Here is a 16,909-nt window from a genome sequence, read left to right as displayed (position 1 = left end):
GGGTTTTCGTTTCAAGTTTGGAGTTGAACCAATCTACTCTCTTGGGTTGGTGGCGACTCAATGCCATTTCTTTGCTTTATTCCTCTCTCCACCGTATAGGATGGAGCTCATATCGAATTGGATTTGTTCCAGGGTCAGAGAGGTCGTCGTTGGTTATGCGACGGCGACGAAACGCGACAGATAAGCTCAAAACCACCCCGGCAGTTCCTTCTATGGAAGGCGGTGGGCGGGATTCAGGCAGTTCGGTCATTTTGGAGGAGTCCGAAGATGGTGTGGATGGCAAGCAAAGTTCATCGTCACCCATCGTGTCAGAGAAGTAAGTTCGAAACCGTACCATAGGTGTCAAACTAATGAAGTTCGGCATTGAAAGTGGTCATTTTGATTGGCTTACTTAAATCATGGGTTTGTAGTAATATCGAATATGAACGGGTTTCATAAACGGGTTTCAAGCGGTTTGCTTCGGATTAGATCAATTCTGACTCCCTTTTCAAAATGAATTGTATGATCAAATAAGAAAGTTAGAGCGTTTCAATTACGACTTCATTTGAACATCTCATTATTTGGCGCAATGGCATGCATGTCTGTTGAGTAACAGACCAAAAATGAAGTAAAGGCAAGATCGAAATTGTTAAAAGAATCGAGATGAACAACAATATGTTCTGAAAGATCAAAAACAAACTTCCACATTTTAGTCACTTTGGAAAACTGAGAAGGTTGATTGAAGTGTCGTCGAAATTTGAATACCCATCATTTGTAGATCATTTGTGAGCTACAGTCTTAATCATACTTGAAAGCGAATTGTTCAATTGGATCACATCCGTATGAATCGGGTCCTTATCAATGTTTTCTCCACGAAATGATATTTGATAACATTACAAGAGACCAAATCAACGTTGAAATCAACGCCTCTTTCAGTTGCGAGACCTTGTTACGCCAGCTCTTGGAACAACACAAGCGAAACAGCGAGAAGTTGTCCCGCTTGGAGCACAAGCTTGAGGTCATGTCCATGCAGCAAAAGGAGCGGGACTCGAATTCCAATATCAACCGAGACACGGTGTGTCTCGTCATCTTGGTCTTTATGATCCAGGCCATCTTGACGTGGGTAGTGACCACGAAATCGCAAAATCCCGTCAACTACTCCGGATCCTCTTAGACAGAGACCTGTCTCTGTCTCTCTGTCTTTCTTTCTATCAATCTTTCTTTGAGTCGTGCTTGAGAAGGATGCGAGTGGAGGAGTAGTTCAGAATTCATTCATCAGCTGTTCAAGAAGCCTTACCCTTATTAATCTGTAAGAATATACCTATGAACTCTGTGCTGTACGTGGTACAATCATCATGATCATTGTATGTACATACATACACTTAGTTGTGCAAGTTTTTTGTCTCTCTTTCTCCCGCTTATCTATCAATCAGTCGATCCATCAGCTCTACCGTCTCCTCTAGAATTCTATGATCATATTGACATTGTAGAGTTCTGCAATAGTTAGCACCAATAATAAATATTAACAAACCCCTTCTTCGTCCATTATTGGTTTGTTCGCTTCTCCGCTTTGAAAGAGCAGTCAAAAAACAAGTTGTGAGGGAATATCGAATCGATCATTTCGTCCGAAAATAAAAATAGGGAACACAGGTTACGGCGTTTTTTTTACATAATATGTCATTTAGTCGAGTTTGATGAATGGTTATCATTAACTTCATGATAATCAATAGCTAAAAACAGAGTACAAATACGAGATCAAGAGGTTAAGAGAGTGTTTCCATGGAGAAGGAAATCGATTTCCAAATGAATATTGGCATTCTCGCTCTGAAGAGCGCTATGCAGCCAATTCGTCATAGAGTTCATCCTCTTATTTCCGATTTCGTTGAACACAGAATGCGCTTTTCCCCAGGAGATCACCAAGTATCTCAGCTGAGGAAACTTCCGCAGGATAAAGATGATCTCCGGCAAGTTCATAATATACGCCTTCAGTGACAATGCCACAGACAAACGAGTTAGCTTGAGCAGACCCGCCAGCTTCTCCAATTCTCGGGGTTTGAGCCCCGAAAAACTGAACGTCGTCTCGGGCTGCAATTCCAGCCTCTCAAGGTTGGGCATATAATACAAAATGAACGAGGTCAGCCGTCGACTGGTGGCCATACTGGTCAGGCTCTCCACAAAGGAGAAAGCCCTCAAGTTCTGGCAAACAGATACATTTTCGATCACTTCATAATCTTGAGGCACCGTGACCGAAGTCCTCTCCAGAATAAGGTGCTCCAAATCCGGGCAGGATTGCAAAATCTGCGACAGAGGCAATGGATCTTGTCCTCCGGCACCCCTGATCTTGAGCCGTTTAAGGCCATTCAAGGCCTGGATGAGCACGGAAAAGTCTTCCAAAGGCAGACTGTAGCGCTCAGCTCCGTGGGCCAAGGGCAGGACCAGTTCTAAATCTGACAACTTGAGACATAACTCCCGCCAAGATGGGGATAGGATCATTTGCGAGAACCAATCCACACTGAACACACGAAACGGAGCCCAAGCTAGATCTTCTTGCCAGTCGATGGTGAGCTTCTCCAAATCCGGACAGGCCGTGAGAAGATACTCGGGTTTCAGGTGGCGATCCACCACCTTGAGCTCCTTGAGTTGGCATTTGAATTCGCCACGGGGAAACAGGTCCGGATGTTTGCCGCTCTCCGCATCCACGATTCCCAATTTGATCACCGAGTAGGTGAGAATCTTCCCACCTACGGAGGGTGAGGCTTGATTGGCCCGGACCAAGTTCCGCTCCTCATCCCGAAGAGAGAACTTCTTGAGCCGTTTCATGCACGTAAAGAACTTGGCCACGTCCAATTTGCGAAAGAACTCGTGCTTGAACACACCAAGCTCCAGCACTTCCAATTGATATTTCGAGATCGAGTCGGGATGGCACAAATGCCAAAGACCTCGACGATTGAGCTTCTTCGTCCTTTCGGCTTGGAGCGAGGTCAGCTTGGGCATGTTGGACACGTGGAGCAAGGTCAAATTGGAACACACGGGCAGAGAGAGTTCGCGGAGTTGAGGGGCGCTGGCCACTAGCGCGCTGGCCAGCTCATTCAAGATGGGGAGCACGTGGTCGGAGTGGGGTGAGCCGCCTTGGATTTGAAGACAAATCAGGGAACTGGGACGGGGAGAGGAGGCGACACTGGCGTGAATCCAGTTTACCACGCTCTCGTGAAGGGTGAATGCGATGCGACGAAGATCCAAGCAGACGCGCGTGATGTCGGGTTGGAGGAGGATATTGAGAATCAAATCGCAGCTGGAACAAAAAGACAGGGTCAGCCCCCTCCATCCAGATCACAGTTATGAATAAATAGTTCAAATTATGACAACATTTTTTTAAAATTTTTTGACAAGGTTGCACTTACTAATTGTAAACGGATTTACAAGCCCGATGATGGAGACAGAGTGTGTGCTCGCGTTTTTTCAAACACGGAAATTGCCACTCATTTTGCGTGGGGATGGCTTGGGTTAATAAGCGGGTTCGAATTGTGGCGGGCAAACTCCGTTGTATCAGCTCTGACAATGGGGCACTCCTACACGTGGAGGCGTGGCGATCGCTGCGTACCGTGGATCGAATCCGTCCCAACACCGAATTCGATGCCAAGGCCTCCAAAGATTCCGGACTCTTGCGTCGATGAGCCGGAAACATTGACGCTGAAATAACCCAAATCTTGATCATTTATTTAGCACAACAAATATGCCTTTGAAATGAGGACCACTCCAGTGCTGATTTCTACTTGTAATAAATGAAATGTTGGTTGCACGAGATCGATCTCAAAAAATTTAAAACAAAGACGAAACCGGATTTAAATTTTCAATTTTTGAGAGAGGGACGTGCAAAAGAACTCAACTTCAGGACATATCTCACCCAAATGTGGTTGATATCAAAAAGTATTTTAACACATCAAGGACAAACTGCTTTATTCTCTTTTTGTTTTTGTTTGGTTTGTTTTTTTCAGGGGCTTTTTTAACCGCTACAGGGAATGTAATCCCAAATACTATTAAAATGAAAGGTTATAATTCGTCTATTTATCACTTTTCAATCTTTATATGATATTTGGTCTACCAACGAATTTGAGTTGGCAGACCGAGCTAGTCCTTGAATGTAAGGTTGATCTGGAATGCTAAGTTGAAATTTGTCCAAGTCTAACTTGAAAGATGCTACCGCATCAAGAAGGCCTACGTATTCCCTACGAATATTAAAGGGAACCAAATTAAACAATGAAGGAGCCCAAGAAAGAAGATATGTGGACTTCATTGTTCGAACTAGCTTGAATTCTCGAGGGCTTGAAGGTGCTCTCAAAACGCACATTAAGCTTCTACGGTCACTAGAGTTAACCCTAAAACCTGGGTTGGGACAAAGCTCATCAATGCTTTTGAAGACGTACAGTATCAGTTACAGTTAGGGCGGAAATTATTGGCAACCTCCTCGTTTTTATATAAAATTTGAAATAACTTACGACGTATTTTAAATATTGCAGCAAAAAAAATGTGGATAATGGCACTAGTATGAAGAAGGAGCACACCAAGTATGATAGCAATCATTGCAATGGTTACCGAATTATACTCAATTATGTTAGATTCATGATGTCAGAAATTATTGGTCCGAAGGTGACCCCAAGGTCATTGATTGGAATTTCATTCCGTTGTTCAGGGCCATATTACTCAACAACCCTCAACAACCAAGAGTAGATTCTATCTAGGTTCCATTGCTTTGGATGTGGACGCTGAATTTTTTCCAATTCTGGCGATAATCGCGCAAACTCCTTCCGTGATGCTCAGTTGGTTAATCAGGATAATGTTTAAATGCAAAAATTTGGCGTTCAAATGGTTCCATCAACGTTAAGAGCAAGCTTACATCAAATAATCCACGTGTTCACCAAGATTTCCTTGGAGTTACCTAATTGCTAGTTGGTACTCTCAAATGGTGGCACCCCACCTAACCATAATACCTGATACATGCGTGCCAGCCATCATTCTTTGTCCCACCCTGGAGGCTCTTCAACAACGAAACCTTGCTTGGGTTTGAATCTTAGAAGATGACCTCCCTCCTACCTCCAAATAAATGAATAGGAGTGAATCGATAGATGAAGCTTACTGGCATATTCGGGTGGATTGTCCCGCTGGAGATGAGGTGATGGCCACTCAGGATGGGCCTCCATCAGGAAATGAGGCTTAGGCTGGGCCTCGATCGAAGCATGAGTTGAGATGTCAAAACTAAGGTATTTGTCTTCGGCCAAGGTAAGGAAAGAATTTGTCTGGGATTAAAATAGTTCGCGCTACCGCAGACTCTATACTTTAAGACAAGCGACATTTTTTCCCGAGCTTTTTGACCGCTACTTAACGGCCAATAGGAGAGATTTGTGATGTTGTTTCGAACAGCGAATTAACTTAGCTTGGATTATGTTTGGTAAATCAGGAATTTGGGTTAAAGCTAGTGATAGGACCAAATCAAATTTCAAATTGAAGGTTGCCAGAAAATATGGAAATTGAAAGTACCCGCCTATCCCATGGTAATACGAAAAGTTAAGTTTGAGCAAAAAGCAACCCTGATTTGACAGAAGAAGACATCAGGGTTACCTTTTGAGGTTAACTAACGGGTTTTGGACATACCACCTGGAATGTCATAGGCCATTGAAAATGTTAAGTGGTAGCCCAAGTCCCAACCTCCATGATTATTGTTTTGGTCCCCATAAGTCTTGGGTCAGACCTGTGAATTGGGAAAGCGCCCTTGAGTTTCTTGTGGAGAAAGATTGGAGCGGCAAATCAAACCAACGGCTTCTCTCATGGTATGAAACTGAAATCCACTTTGCCACCTCCTTCCGTAGTCTGACGTAAGCGCTGACAGGAAATTGTGGTGGAGCCAGATTTCCTCCAATAATCTATTGAATATTTGACCCACTGGTCGGGGTTCTTTTTCTATAAGTGTGATAGGACCGATAATGTGTTTGAAGAATAAGATAACCAACCAATAGGATGATGCAAGAACTAGAAGATTCCCCCCCCCCAAAAAAAACAAAGATTTTAAACTCATTCATCCTAGAGGGCGCCCGAAAGCCTAGTGCATTGCCAAATTTGGATTATTGTTTTGGGCATATATTTTATATATTATGACACTTCATGAATACACACACTCTGCATGGCGAGTTTTCAAAAATTTCGCTGGAAGAAATAAGGTCATTAACTAATTCTTCGATTCATTGTGCATTTGAGCCAAGACATTCTTTTACATCATGAACATAGTGCCAAAAATTCATTATTCCTTAAAAGCAGTTTCTCTTAATAGTATGCCTCGCCTGAAGCAATAATAGAAAAAGTCAGCCAGATGTATTTTTTCATGCTCTGCTCTAACTCTACTATACATAACCCCTGGATCGAGTAAGACAGCTGGTGTGTTTGTGTACCCTCAACAGCTGTAAGTAAAGCCCTAGGCCTACTCCACTGACTACTGACTACAGACTGGGTGTGTACTGTGTAGTGAAGAGATGCGGCAGCTGTAGAAAATGCTGAGGGTAAACGTTATTCTCCACCGATTAGTTGGCGGTGCTACTTTTTTAAATCTTAACCTGACCTAATCTAACCTTACCTAACCTAACCCAACCTAACCTAACACGATATTAATAACCGTTAAAGTCTCTGTCTAAACCTTTTAACATTTTGCCACAAATTAAAAAATGAGCACCGCCAACTAATCGGTGGAGAATAACGTTTATCAATGCTGAGCCTTTCAGTTCGGTGAGGTGACCATTTTCCCCATCACAGACCTGGCTCTCCTCAATTTATGAGCATGTAAAGAACGGATTAGTTGACAATGCTTGGGTAAGTTCATTCATGGATTGAGCCGGTGGCAATTGTGTCAAAAAAGCTATATGATAAGTTTATGTTTGTTAGGCATTAGGGCGACTTACTGGATTCCTATGACATCAAGTCTTATCTGACACAACGATAAAAACATCTTCGAAACTATGCATTTCATGAATTCCAATTCAAGGGATTACTGAGACATTCTTCATCATTTGTCCTCAATAAAGGAATGGCGCATGACATGCAAAACGCCTTTGATCTTTCGTACCATAAAGTAAGACGAACCTAACTAATTTTAAATTTGTCCAACCGACACATTGAAGCACATCATTTCACTATACCAGCAACAATATTTGAACAAATTAGGAATCCTTATTAGCCAGAGCTCTAATACTAGTTTTTACTTCTTTTGTTTCACACGCCTTTTCATCATAGATCAATCACGTTAAACTTTCAGCCTCAATCTGCTAATCAGAAGTCTCTGATCATTTCGCTGTCAATCATTGATACTGCTCTATTGCATTGAGAAGACATTGAACTTGATAAGTTGCATTGATCCACGCTTACCTCTAGATTTCTTTCCAAGCATGATTTAATAAGTCAACTGCTTGGTCGTCAGTCACCTCTCGCTCTCCTTCCAAAGAGAAATTCGACCGTGTTACGCTACGCTCTCTTTGTCCAATCCGTTCACCGTGCCTCCCAATCATACCTGGGTAAAAGTCGTAAAAGTCCAAAATGGACAACTTGCTCCTGGACGAGGAGGTCGTAGCTGAGGGTCGCGGTCAGCCTATCGTTCCAGTGGATAATCTTCCTGAGGGCCAGCGTCCCCACCCGCCCACCCGACCTCATCCTCATTTGCTCTTGCGCCGTTGCTCAATTTCCTCCTTGGATGAATCTTCTCAGAAATGCGCTGATGCGCTCTATGGGCTGACCGGCGCAGGACTGGGCTGCTCGGGCCCGCGCCCGGTGCGCCTTTTGGCCCATCACCCACCCAAGGCCCTGGCTGGTCTAAATCGGCTACGCCAAGCGGGCCTGCTGACCGACGTCACCTTGGAAGCTGGGCATGTGCGCGTGCCAGCCCACAAGAATGTGCTAGCCGCGTGCTCGCCTTATTTTTGGGCCATGTTTACCACATTTAATGAGCGCGATCAGGACTGTGTTACTCTCAATGAGGTTGATCCTGAGGCATTAAAGAGCTTGGTGGAGTATGTGTACACCTCCAAGGTCGAGGTGTCGGAGGACAATGTACAGAACTTGCTCATGGCAGCCAATCTGCTGCAACTGGAAGATGTCCGAGAGGCTTGTTGCGAATTTCTCCAATCTCAATTGCATCCCACCAACTGCTTGGGGATCAAAGATTTCGCCGATCTCCACGGTTGCCAAGATCTTCAAACCCAGGCGGAGGTTTTCATTGAAACGCATTTTACTGAGGTGCTCGACTCGGATGAGTTCATTCAATTACGACCGGAACAAGTCATCAGCCTCATTGCCAGCGATACCATTACTGTACCTTCCGAAGAGAAAGTATACGAAAGCGTTTTGACTTGGATTCAGCATGATCCGGAAGCTCGTCAAAGTCATGTGGCCGATCTCATGAACCATGTGCGGTTACCACTCCTGTCCAAGGAGTATCTCATCAAGCGAGTCAAGGAGGAACCCTTGCTCGAGGCCAATCCCCGGTGCAAAGACTTCATTATTGAAGCTCTTACCTATCATCTCATGTCTTGTTCCAATCCTCTCGTCTCTCGGGTCCGACCTCGACAACCCATCGGATTACCCCGTGTCATGTTAGCCATTGGGGGTCAAGCTCCGAAAGCCATTAGATCTGTCGAGTGCTACGATTTCAAGGAGGAACGATGGTTTCCGATCACCGAAATGGACACTCGCCGATGTCGATGTGGCGTGGCCGTTGTACGAGGTCGTGTTTACGCCGTGGGAGGTTTCAATGGCAGCCTCCGAGTTCGGACTGTGGATGAGTACGACCCATTAAAGGATCGATGGACCTCAGTAGCTACCATGGAAGCCCGACGTTCGACCCTGGGGGTAGCCGTTCTCAACGATCGCATTTACGCCGTGGGTGGCTTCGACGGAAGCACAGGACTTAGCTCGGCTGAAGTCTTGGACTTGTCGGTTCCGAATCTTTGCATGGGCGAGCTTTTGCCCAAAGAGACCCCTAGCCGGGAATGGCGCCCCATTTCCAGTATGTCCACTCGACGGAGCTCAGTAGGCGTTGGTGTCTTAAGCGGACTGATTTATGCAGTGGGTGGATACGACGGCAATAGTCGACACTGCCTCAGTTCGGTGGAATGTTACAATCCCGAGGTCGATGCCTGGACCCAAGTGGTCGACATGTCTGCTCGTCGATCAGGAGCTGGAGTGGGCGTCTTGAATGGGCTTTTATTCTCAATTGGTGGCCACGATGGGCCTTTGGTTAGAAAAAGTGTTGAATGCTTCAATCCAGAACGGAACACATGGACCACGGTGTCGGAAATGAATTTTTGTCGAAGAAATGCGGGCGTCGTGACGCATAACGGCCTGCTATATGTGGTGGGTGGCGATGATGGGAGTTCGAATCTGCAATCCGTGGAAGTGTATAATCCCAAGACGGATACTTGGACTATTTTAAATGCCACCATGAGCATTGGTCGTTCCTATACCGGGGTTTGTGTCATTGAGAAGCCGGAATTTATCTAAGAACCGATTTAGATCTCCTTGCAAGGAAAGAATGAGTTAAATCGGAAAATTGTCAGATGTACTCGATAACGATGTTCAATAAGAGATCTTTACGTCCTCCTTCTGTGCGGTCATTTTGGGAATTTTCTTTTATTGCAACCAAATTTCACTCGGCCAATTGCATTGATAATCAATTTTAGCTCGTATTTTGGGTTCTTGAGCGAAGCGAGATTGCCACATCAATAAGGAACATTGGAGAATAAGTAGGATACCGACTCTCCATTGTGAGTCCTTCTAACGGCTTCCGCGAACATCATCGACACGTCAATACACTGGAAAAAGCAAAGAAGAATGTATCATCATCATGTGACTACCAACCAATGGGTGCCAACATTTTCAACTACGCAGCTCTCCTAAATCAGGAAACCAGAAAAGATCTTATAAAGCATTACGTTCCTTTCTTATCAAAACACTCGCCTATCTTGAGTATTTATTGACTTACTTGAATCTTTTGACATTCGCGCATGTGCTTGTCTTGTGGGATGGAATTGGTGACCACCACCGCCTCAAAGCAGGCGGCATTGATTCGATTCAAAGCAGGGCCCGAAAAGATGCCGTGAGTCAAAATGGCGTACACTTTTGTGGCACCCGCTTCCATGAGCTTATCAGCCGCATGGCAGATCGTCCCGCAAGTGTCCGCCATGTCGTCGACCAGAATGGCCACCTTGCCCTTGGCGTCACCCACCAAGACCATACTGGCCACCTCATTGGCCCGTTTCCGCTCCTTATGAATCAAAGCGAACTCAATATTCAGTCGATCCGCAATGGCCGTGACCCGCTTGGCACCGCCCGCATCCGGCGATACAATGATGGCATCTCGCCAATCGACAATGTTCTCCTTGATCCATTTCAGGACGGCGGGCTCGGCGTAGAGATTGTCCACGGGAATGTCGAAGAAGCCCTGGATTTGAGAGGCATGCAAATCCATGGTGATGATATGATCGGCTCCAGCCACTGAGAGCATGTTAGCCACCAACTTGGCGCTGATGGGGGCCCGGCTCTGAATAGATGGAGGAGGAGGGGAGAGAAAGAGTTAGTTGGACGGATGATCATCGGCAACCTCTATATTGGCCCTTGATGGCTACTACTTTGTCTTTCTTGTCTTGTCGAGCATAGGGAAAACAAGGGATGACGGCCGAGACCCGTTCAGCGGAAGCGATCTTGCAAGCATTGATCATGATGAGCAACTCCATGAGATTGTCATTGACCTCTCCGCAGCCGGATTGAACGATGTACACATCCTCACCACGGACAGACTCGCCAATTTCTACGCTGCAAACCGAAGGGAATAGTTTAACAGGGTGGTATTCTAGGGGCAAGGATGGGTAAGATTTACCATGTTTCTAGGTTACTAAATTTCTTCGTGACCACTTTTCCCGTATCGATGCCCAATCGATCGCACAGTTTTTGGGTCAGATCCGGATGAGAAGAGCCTGCAAGTTCAAAGGGAAAGGCCGATTAGGCCATAGATTGGATTTCATGGTTAAAAATACCATAACCAACTCATTGAGATCCCTCAAAACTTCTCATTGACGCAATCTTGGAAAAATTGATAAGAGAAATGCTCGGGATCATGCCCAACATTTTTGCGCTTCTTTCGTTGAGGTACGCCAACTTCGTACTTTACTTCACCAGTCCAAATTACATTTTGCAGCCACGAAACGTTTGAAATTTGAGCTACTACTGGATTTGCCGAAAATGAGCGAGTCGCAAGATTTCAAACTCCTTCCGGAGTCTAAGATTGCTCTTCTTCATAATCGGACGGAAAGACCAAAAGCCTTTATAGTGTGAGGTTATAAATTCAATGCCAATCTGGTCTAGTCTCCCATTCAATCATCCATATCAACTCAGGTTACCCATTTCCCCTCACCTTGGGCTACCTCATCTCCATATCTCCTCTATTGTATACTGTATCTAGTCTTCCAGTACCCACCCACCCCTGAGCTCCTGAATAATCCCAGGAAAAAACTCGCTTGACCACTTCGACCCTTCGACGCTTCTCAATTTCTCCATGATCAGAGTCGGTAATCTCGGAAACTTTGTCGCTAGGGGCGATTTCATGGATGGAATCCACAACAGGAATTATGGTTAGCTGGATGTATGCCATGGTCTACCTGAGAATACTTTGATGTTGGGCATGGTGTCGGGTTGAGATGATTGGGCTTGGTCGTGAGAGAAGGGACGCCGTTGGGCGGAGCTGAAAGTATTCGGTGTGAGGTTCAAGATCTCGGATCTGACCCCGGAAGACACCCCAGAAATGATGGACAGTGGAGGAACAACCAACGAGCTTGGTCAATCTTTGGGTTCACGGGGACACCACAAGAAGCACGATGACGACAATAGGCGATCGATCCCACAAAAATCTGGCTTCTCCCACAGAGAGCTCCAACGGCTCCAACTTCACTTCAGACACTTGGGAACACTAACAGTAGAAGTGCTATGGACGATCCACTCACTCTCTCACTCACCAACTCACGCTTTCTGTAGACACACTTGTTTAGTGTGGATCCAAGTAGTGATGGCCCAGTTATGATCACTCGGATCGAGAAAACTTAATAGCGAAGAGCTTCATCGGAAACTGAAAATTACGCAACAACTTGGGTACGGTCGCGACATTTTATGAAGGAAATGGGGTCTTTTTGAACTATGGCTACCTTTTGGCCAATTTTTTTCATCTATTTACAGAACTTTTGTAATAAAAGATCCGATGGCCCTGTGGGAAATATGAGCGGTAAAAATACCAGAACTAAAGACCCAATTTCAGATTTGATCAAGTTAGGTCTCAAAAGTTTTCAACTGATATAAATTGGGAGAACCAACGAAAAATAAAATTAACCACTGAACATAGCGATTTGGTTTGTTTCTTGAAAATTTGCACTTGGGTTAAAGTTTTTTTTATGTCGTTGCTAAACCTTGTTTGGTTTCAGCCTTTGCATATTCTCTTGGCTAAAGGGAGGAACTCCAGCAGAACTATATGAATTAGTAATACACTTTTTATAAATCGCTGACCGCTGAACTGAAAGGCTTGTTAGCTATCTAATGATACTAAAAACCATAGGGGGTTGCGAGTTTGCAATTGAATCCAAAACACCGCATTTCTATTAATTTTCGAATCGGAGAGCCAAGTTGATTATGCTTTTTTGGCTCGAGCCATCGCTAATTTCTAGCTCTCCTGGCCACTGGCGAGAAAAAGCGCAAGCGTGGAAAACACACAGGGTGCCCAAGGTAACACTAAATTTATATAGGTAGGTTCTGGATGATATATACTCAAAAATAGACATCCTTCGATCCACATTTCCACTCATTGAAAACGAGGATACCTGCCGTGGTCCTCTTTGAATTTCTATGAATGAGGTGTGACTGATTTCTTTAATAAAACAGAGATTCTCCACAGAGAAGCACATGGCGAATTGAGTTCACTCAACGTTAAATCCAATGTCGTGCAATAATCAGGCATTGACCTCTGACCATCGAGTTTGTTCCAGATGTGTTGGCATCGACCTTTGAACGAGAGCCACGATCAAGTCCATTTCCATCGAGCATTTCCCTCGGTTATTTAAACCTCGTGCCAACGACCCGGTCCGATCTTCACAGACATGAAACCTCATTTCCCATCTGAATTCTCCCTCTCATCGACCCCAGATGTCTTAGATATTATTCTTATGCTGTCTTTCAAGCATGTCTCAAACCCTCAATTTCATTACTTCTCATTGATTGACTAGCAAAGGGGCCTGGTTGGTCTTACACATCTATGCACGCCTGCATCACCTTGATCGTATTTGACTTGGATCGGATCCTTCGTGCCGGGTAAGTTGTGCCTTCTCATCACAAGGTACGTCTTCTCTGCTCCATTGCTTAGTTAAATAGACTTTGAACCTCTAGAACAAGGACGGGAATACTAGGTTTGAGAATTGACTTTTCGGAATTGAGATTGTTAAACAACACTAGGCCCAGAACGACGCCATTTGTATTTGTTGAAGAATTCTTTCAAAATTTTACAATAAACAGCCAACTGATGTATTTATATCAATTACAAGTGGCCTTTTTAACTTTATCCATGCTCAGGTCCTGGTGAAAACAAGCTTTTGCTTACCCAGAACCTGAGGAATTACATGCTCATGAAATTTTTGATGTATCAAGATGCTAACGCAATGATAAAATTCCGACATTATTTAATCATGATCAAAGTGTTCCTGAAATAAATCTATCTATTCATGCCCATTAAATCTATTTAGCTCTAGAAAAACATTCTTTACAGTTTTGGCCCCATATTTGACCTCATTTATTGATTAAACAGGGTAACTATGAGACTCTAAACCCCCCTGGATCATGGCCAGGATCCATTTGACTCCGAATGTTTACCTCATTAAGTTACAAGATGTTAAGCAAGGAAAATTTAACACTGAATCATAACTTTGGGTATTTTGAGGAGGGAGAACTTAGGCAAGCACCAAAGCCAACTGGATTTGTGATCCAATTGAATTCTTAATAATCAAGTCAATTTCTTGCAAAACTCCAAAAGTATCATGTTTTGTCCAGTTATGTCACTGCCCTAACAACTTGGCTCAATATCAGAGTATTGTTTGCTGCAACAAGCCGGCAAATTGAAATAAATGATAAATGCAATAAATGAATGGCGCAGATTTGCTGGGCATGGGCATGTTGTCTTTATTTTAGCTCCAAAGAATGACGGAGCTATTTAGTTTCCTTTCCCTTCTCAAGGGAAAGGATCTTGCGTTCGTTTTCACATGAGTATGGTTTGAATAGAAATTGACACACTCAAACAAACACAAACTTGCTATCCATTTCAGTTGAAGAATGCAGTGCATTGACTCTCTACCAGAAGGTAAATTTTCGAATTCTCGACCTTGTTTCCTTGTCCATAATCCAGTGGTTCATGCATAGACGTTGCCTACGTAGTACTCCTCAGTTGGTCTCGTTCTGAGACCCGTAGAATGTCAGCAATCCATGCTCGTACGGAGGCACGATGTTGTACACTCACGTTTTTGAAAGGCCTTAGCAGGCCAAGTCAATAGCAGGGAGCAAGCCAGTAGTCACTAGCCAGTACGTAGCTAACTAGGCCTCTGCTGTGGGCAATCCCATTTCCCATGTCCCGTAGTAGATGGCTGTCAAAATGTAGGATGGTCGGTGATGAAAGGTGAAAGGCTGGACATGAGCTGTGGTGAGACAAGGTTGACTGATGCCCAAATTAGATGAGAATTATTACGTGTTCCCGTGTGTGATCCACCCCCGAGCGCTCCAATGTGGCAAGAGGTGCTCGCAGTAGATTCCAAACTGTCCCAATTTCGTCCCATCATGGCCCAGGACAAGGATCTGAGGCCGTTGTATCTCAAGCGACGACTCCAACTTCTGCAAGATCAGATGGCGGAGAGGCCCACCACGCCCTCGGGAGGCGGGGGTGGTCCCATGCGGAACAAGAAATATCTGTCGCTTAGAGTGAAGCTCTTGAAGCGTCAATTCGGATTGCCAAGCGATGTCTTGTCCTTGAAAAGCCTGTCCATTTCCGCGGCTGCTCCGGACTATGCCCATGCCATGTCCCACCATGATATGATCAATGAGAATGAGCCCTATTTGTTGCCCGAGCATCGGGATCAAACCCGATACACTTACCATGGAGTGCATCACATCTTCGATCAGCACCGAGAAGCCATCACTCGACTGAAGTTCTTGCACAATGATGACCACACGTTCGTCTGCTCCTCCATGGATGGTCTTTTGTCGATTTGCGACCTCCAAACCGCCTCTTTTGTCACTTTACCCGGTCATAGTGAGGGTGTGGTTGACTTTGACATATCCGAATCCAATCAGTTCGTAGTGAGTTGTTCCCTGGATGGGTCTCTGATTCTCTGGGATTTGCTTAAGCGAACCCAACTACGATGCGTCCGGGATTTCGAGGGAGCTTCCCGGGGCGCGTCGTACCTCTACTTTTGCCGATTCCTCCCCTTGAATAACAATCTCATCGTCTGCGGTGTCAGCTCGGGTACGGTCCGACTCATCAACATCTCCACGGGCAAGTTCATCCAGGACGGCAGTCCCATGCTCGGCAAGTCGTTGTCCGTGGAAGTCAACCAGCAAGGCAGTCTGCTGTGGGTGGGCAATGATCGGGGCAATATCGAGTCATTTCGTTTGATCAATTGCAAGAAAGGCGGCAAGATCCAGAAGGGCTCCCGAGCCTCGTTGGGCGAGCATCATCCGGTGACATCGCTCGCCATGCGGAACTCCGTCAGTAAACTCCATCTGGGTCCGGTGCTCTTAGTCAATTTGGGCACCAATCATCTGCATCTGTTCAAAATCACCAATGAATTCGGCTCCTTGGAATCGCTAATGGAGTTCAAGTCAGATCTGAGGCCGAGCTTGATGTGCTCGCTGTTTGCACCGATCCTGTCGGTTCGAGAAGGAACTTGCGTGGTGGGTGGGGCCGATGATGGGACCTTGGCCTTCTTTGATCTGGAGAAGATCAGCAATGCGGGCAGGAACTCGTGTGTGAATAAACTTCAAGGCCATTCGAAGCCTGTGATATCTTTAGGATTCAGTTTTAATGAGGACTTCTTGGCCTCGGCCGACAGCTCCGGACAGATCATTGTGTGGAAGAAATGAAGGCGAAGGATTTCACCCAATCTCATAGAATTTGGCGTTTGATTGTCTCATTTTGTCATTCACATGATTTTGATGGCCCACCATTTGAACAGTTTTATAATTTATGGATGTTATTTGTTTGGAAATGCTTTAGCAATGTAATGTATGTGACATTTTGTGTCCCTTTCCCTCCCTCCACCCTCTAGGAAATGATTAAAACTTTCATGGGTGATACAGACGAATGGATGAACTATAATAAACTCCCTATAAAAGTCGTATCGTCTAAATTTAGTACTCCTCTGGGGTAAATCATTATTTTTACGGTTCTCTTGTCCCAAATGCCTTGCATCATAAGCAATTTTAAAGTTCTCAACTCGAACATGGGTAGATTAAGAATTGCTCCTATTAAGGTTTTGATCAAAGGAGGTATTTGTGGCATTTAACGAAGAAGGAACACTAACCGCTGAAACATTTTTCTGTACTAACAAAATTGATAGTCTTAGAGTGCAACTAAACTCCGTGAAGGATTTAGGTGTAGTCCTCCAAGATAATGGAGAGTTCAATGAGCATATCCAGCTGAAGGTGGGTAAGGCTTTTCAAATGTGTGGTTGGATATATCGCACGTTTAAGTCCAGAGATAGTGTCACGATGCTAACTCTGTACGAGTCGATTGTTCAGCCGCATCTTGAATATGACTCGCCCATTTGGGCTCCAATTAGTTCAGCAGGTTTGCAAAAGCTCGAGCAGGTCCAAAGATGTT

The 16,909-nt window shown here is 44.8% G+C and overlaps 5 protein-coding genes across 11 annotated transcripts in view; 3 read left to right on the top strand and 2 right to left on the bottom strand.

Moving 5' to 3' along the window:
- LOC131878392 (oxysterol-binding protein-related protein 8-like) overlaps positions 1-1,515 on the top strand; it is a 13,606-nt gene extending 12,091 nt beyond the window's left edge. For 3 of the 4 annotated variants that reach the window (XM_059224348.1, XM_059224345.1, XM_059224349.1), the window contains 2 exons: positions 100-316; positions 916-1,515. In XM_059224348.1, the coding sequence (XP_059080331.1) occupies positions 100-316; positions 916-1,153 (455 nt within the window). In that variant the 3' untranslated portion in view covers positions 1,154-1,515. The remainder of the gene's footprint in view (positions 1-99; positions 317-915) is intronic. The other variant, XM_059224346.1, reaches the window with a different exon arrangement.
- Positions 1,348-7,523, bottom strand: LOC131878395 (uncharacterized). Of its 2 annotated transcripts, none has more exons than XM_059224353.1 (3): positions 7,387-7,523; positions 3,381-3,669; positions 1,348-3,271 (listed from the first exon to the last, which is right to left on the bottom strand). In XM_059224353.1, exons 1-3 carry the CDS (start codon positions 7,406-7,408, stop codon positions 1,735-1,737), a joined length of 1,848 nt encoding a protein of 615 aa, XP_059080336.1. In that variant the 5' UTR covers positions 7,409-7,523; the 3' UTR covers positions 1,348-1,734. The 2 variants fall into 2 exon arrangements, with proteins under 2 accessions (XP_059080336.1, XP_059080335.1); XM_059224352.1 differs by lacking the exon at positions 7,387-7,523 and adding an exon at positions 5,114-5,454.
- Positions 7,428-9,612, top strand: LOC131878394 (kelch-like protein 3). The gene has a single exon (XM_059224351.1). The coding sequence runs from the start codon at positions 7,555-7,557 to the stop codon at positions 9,511-9,513; it is 1,959 nt and encodes a 652-aa protein (XP_059080334.1). The 5' UTR covers positions 7,428-7,554; the 3' UTR covers positions 9,514-9,612.
- Position 9,613: 1 nt separating this feature from the next.
- On the bottom strand, positions 9,614-12,041 carry LOC131878396 (ribose-phosphate pyrophosphokinase 1). 3 transcript variants are annotated; one of them, XM_059224354.1, is made up of 5 exons: positions 11,667-12,041; positions 10,889-10,985; positions 10,638-10,824; positions 9,995-10,552; positions 9,614-9,824 (listed from the first exon to the last, which is right to left on the bottom strand). In XM_059224354.1, exons 1-5 carry the CDS (start codon positions 11,689-11,691, stop codon positions 9,732-9,734), a joined length of 960 nt encoding a protein of 319 aa, XP_059080337.1. In that variant the 5' UTR covers positions 11,692-12,041; the 3' UTR covers positions 9,614-9,731. The 3 variants fall into 3 exon arrangements, with proteins under 3 accessions (XP_059080337.1, XP_059080338.1, XP_059080339.1); XM_059224355.1 differs by having other exon boundaries at positions 10,641-10,824; positions 11,667-12,036; XM_059224356.1 differs by lacking the exon at positions 11,667-12,041 and adding an exon at positions 11,056-11,203.
- Positions 12,042-14,298: 2,257 nt separating this feature from the next.
- On the top strand, positions 14,299-16,425 carry LOC131878048 (WD repeat-containing protein 13-like). The gene has a single exon (XM_059223948.1). It carries the CDS (start codon positions 14,815-14,817, stop codon positions 16,168-16,170), a length of 1,356 nt encoding a protein of 451 aa, XP_059079931.1. The 5' UTR covers positions 14,299-14,814; the 3' UTR covers positions 16,171-16,425.
- Positions 16,426-16,909: the final 484 nt, after the last annotated feature.

This window comes from Tigriopus californicus, chromosome 3, assembly GCF_007210705.1.
Source record: "Tigriopus californicus strain San Diego chromosome 3, Tcal_SD_v2.1, whole genome shotgun sequence".
Classification (NCBI taxonomy): Eukaryota; Metazoa; Arthropoda; class Copepoda; order Harpacticoida; family Harpacticidae; genus Tigriopus; species Tigriopus californicus.
The sequence above is the reverse complement of the archived record's forward strand: the minus strand, read 5'-3'. Positions and strand labels throughout refer to the sequence as shown.

Excerpts from the sequence above, each read along its gene's own strand:
- LOC131878048 (XM_059223948.1), top strand. The coding sequence starts at position 14,815 with ATGTGGCAAGAGGTGCTCGCAGTAGATTCCAAACTGTCCCAATTTCGT.
- LOC131878395 (XM_059224352.1), bottom strand. The coding sequence starts at position 5,177 with ATGGAGGCCCATCCTGAGTGGCCATCACCTCATCTCCAGCGGGACAAT. Across the intron at positions 3,670-5,113 it reads CAATCCACCCGAATATGCCA|CGTCAATGTTTCCGGCTCAT; the intron begins GTAAGCTTCATC and ends GGGTTATTTCAG. Across the intron at positions 3,272-3,380 it reads TGTAAATCCGTTTACAATTA|CTGCGATTTGATTCTCAATA; the intron begins GTAAGTGCAACC and ends TTTTTGTTCCAG.
- LOC131878396 (XM_059224354.1), bottom strand. The coding sequence starts at position 11,691 with ATGCCCAACATCAAAGTATTCTCAG. Across the intron at positions 10,986-11,666 it reads CAACATCAAAGTATTCTCAG|GCTCTTCTCATCCGGATCTG; the intron begins GTAGACCATGGC and ends TTGAACTTGCAG. Across the intron at positions 10,553-10,637 it reads AAGACAAGAAAGACAAAGTA|AGCCGGGCCCCCATCAGCGC; the intron begins GTAGCCATCAAG and ends CCATCTATTCAG.
- LOC131878394 (XM_059224351.1), top strand. The coding sequence starts at position 7,555 with ATGGACAACTTGCTCCTGGACGAGGAGGTCGTAGCTGAGGGTCGCGGT.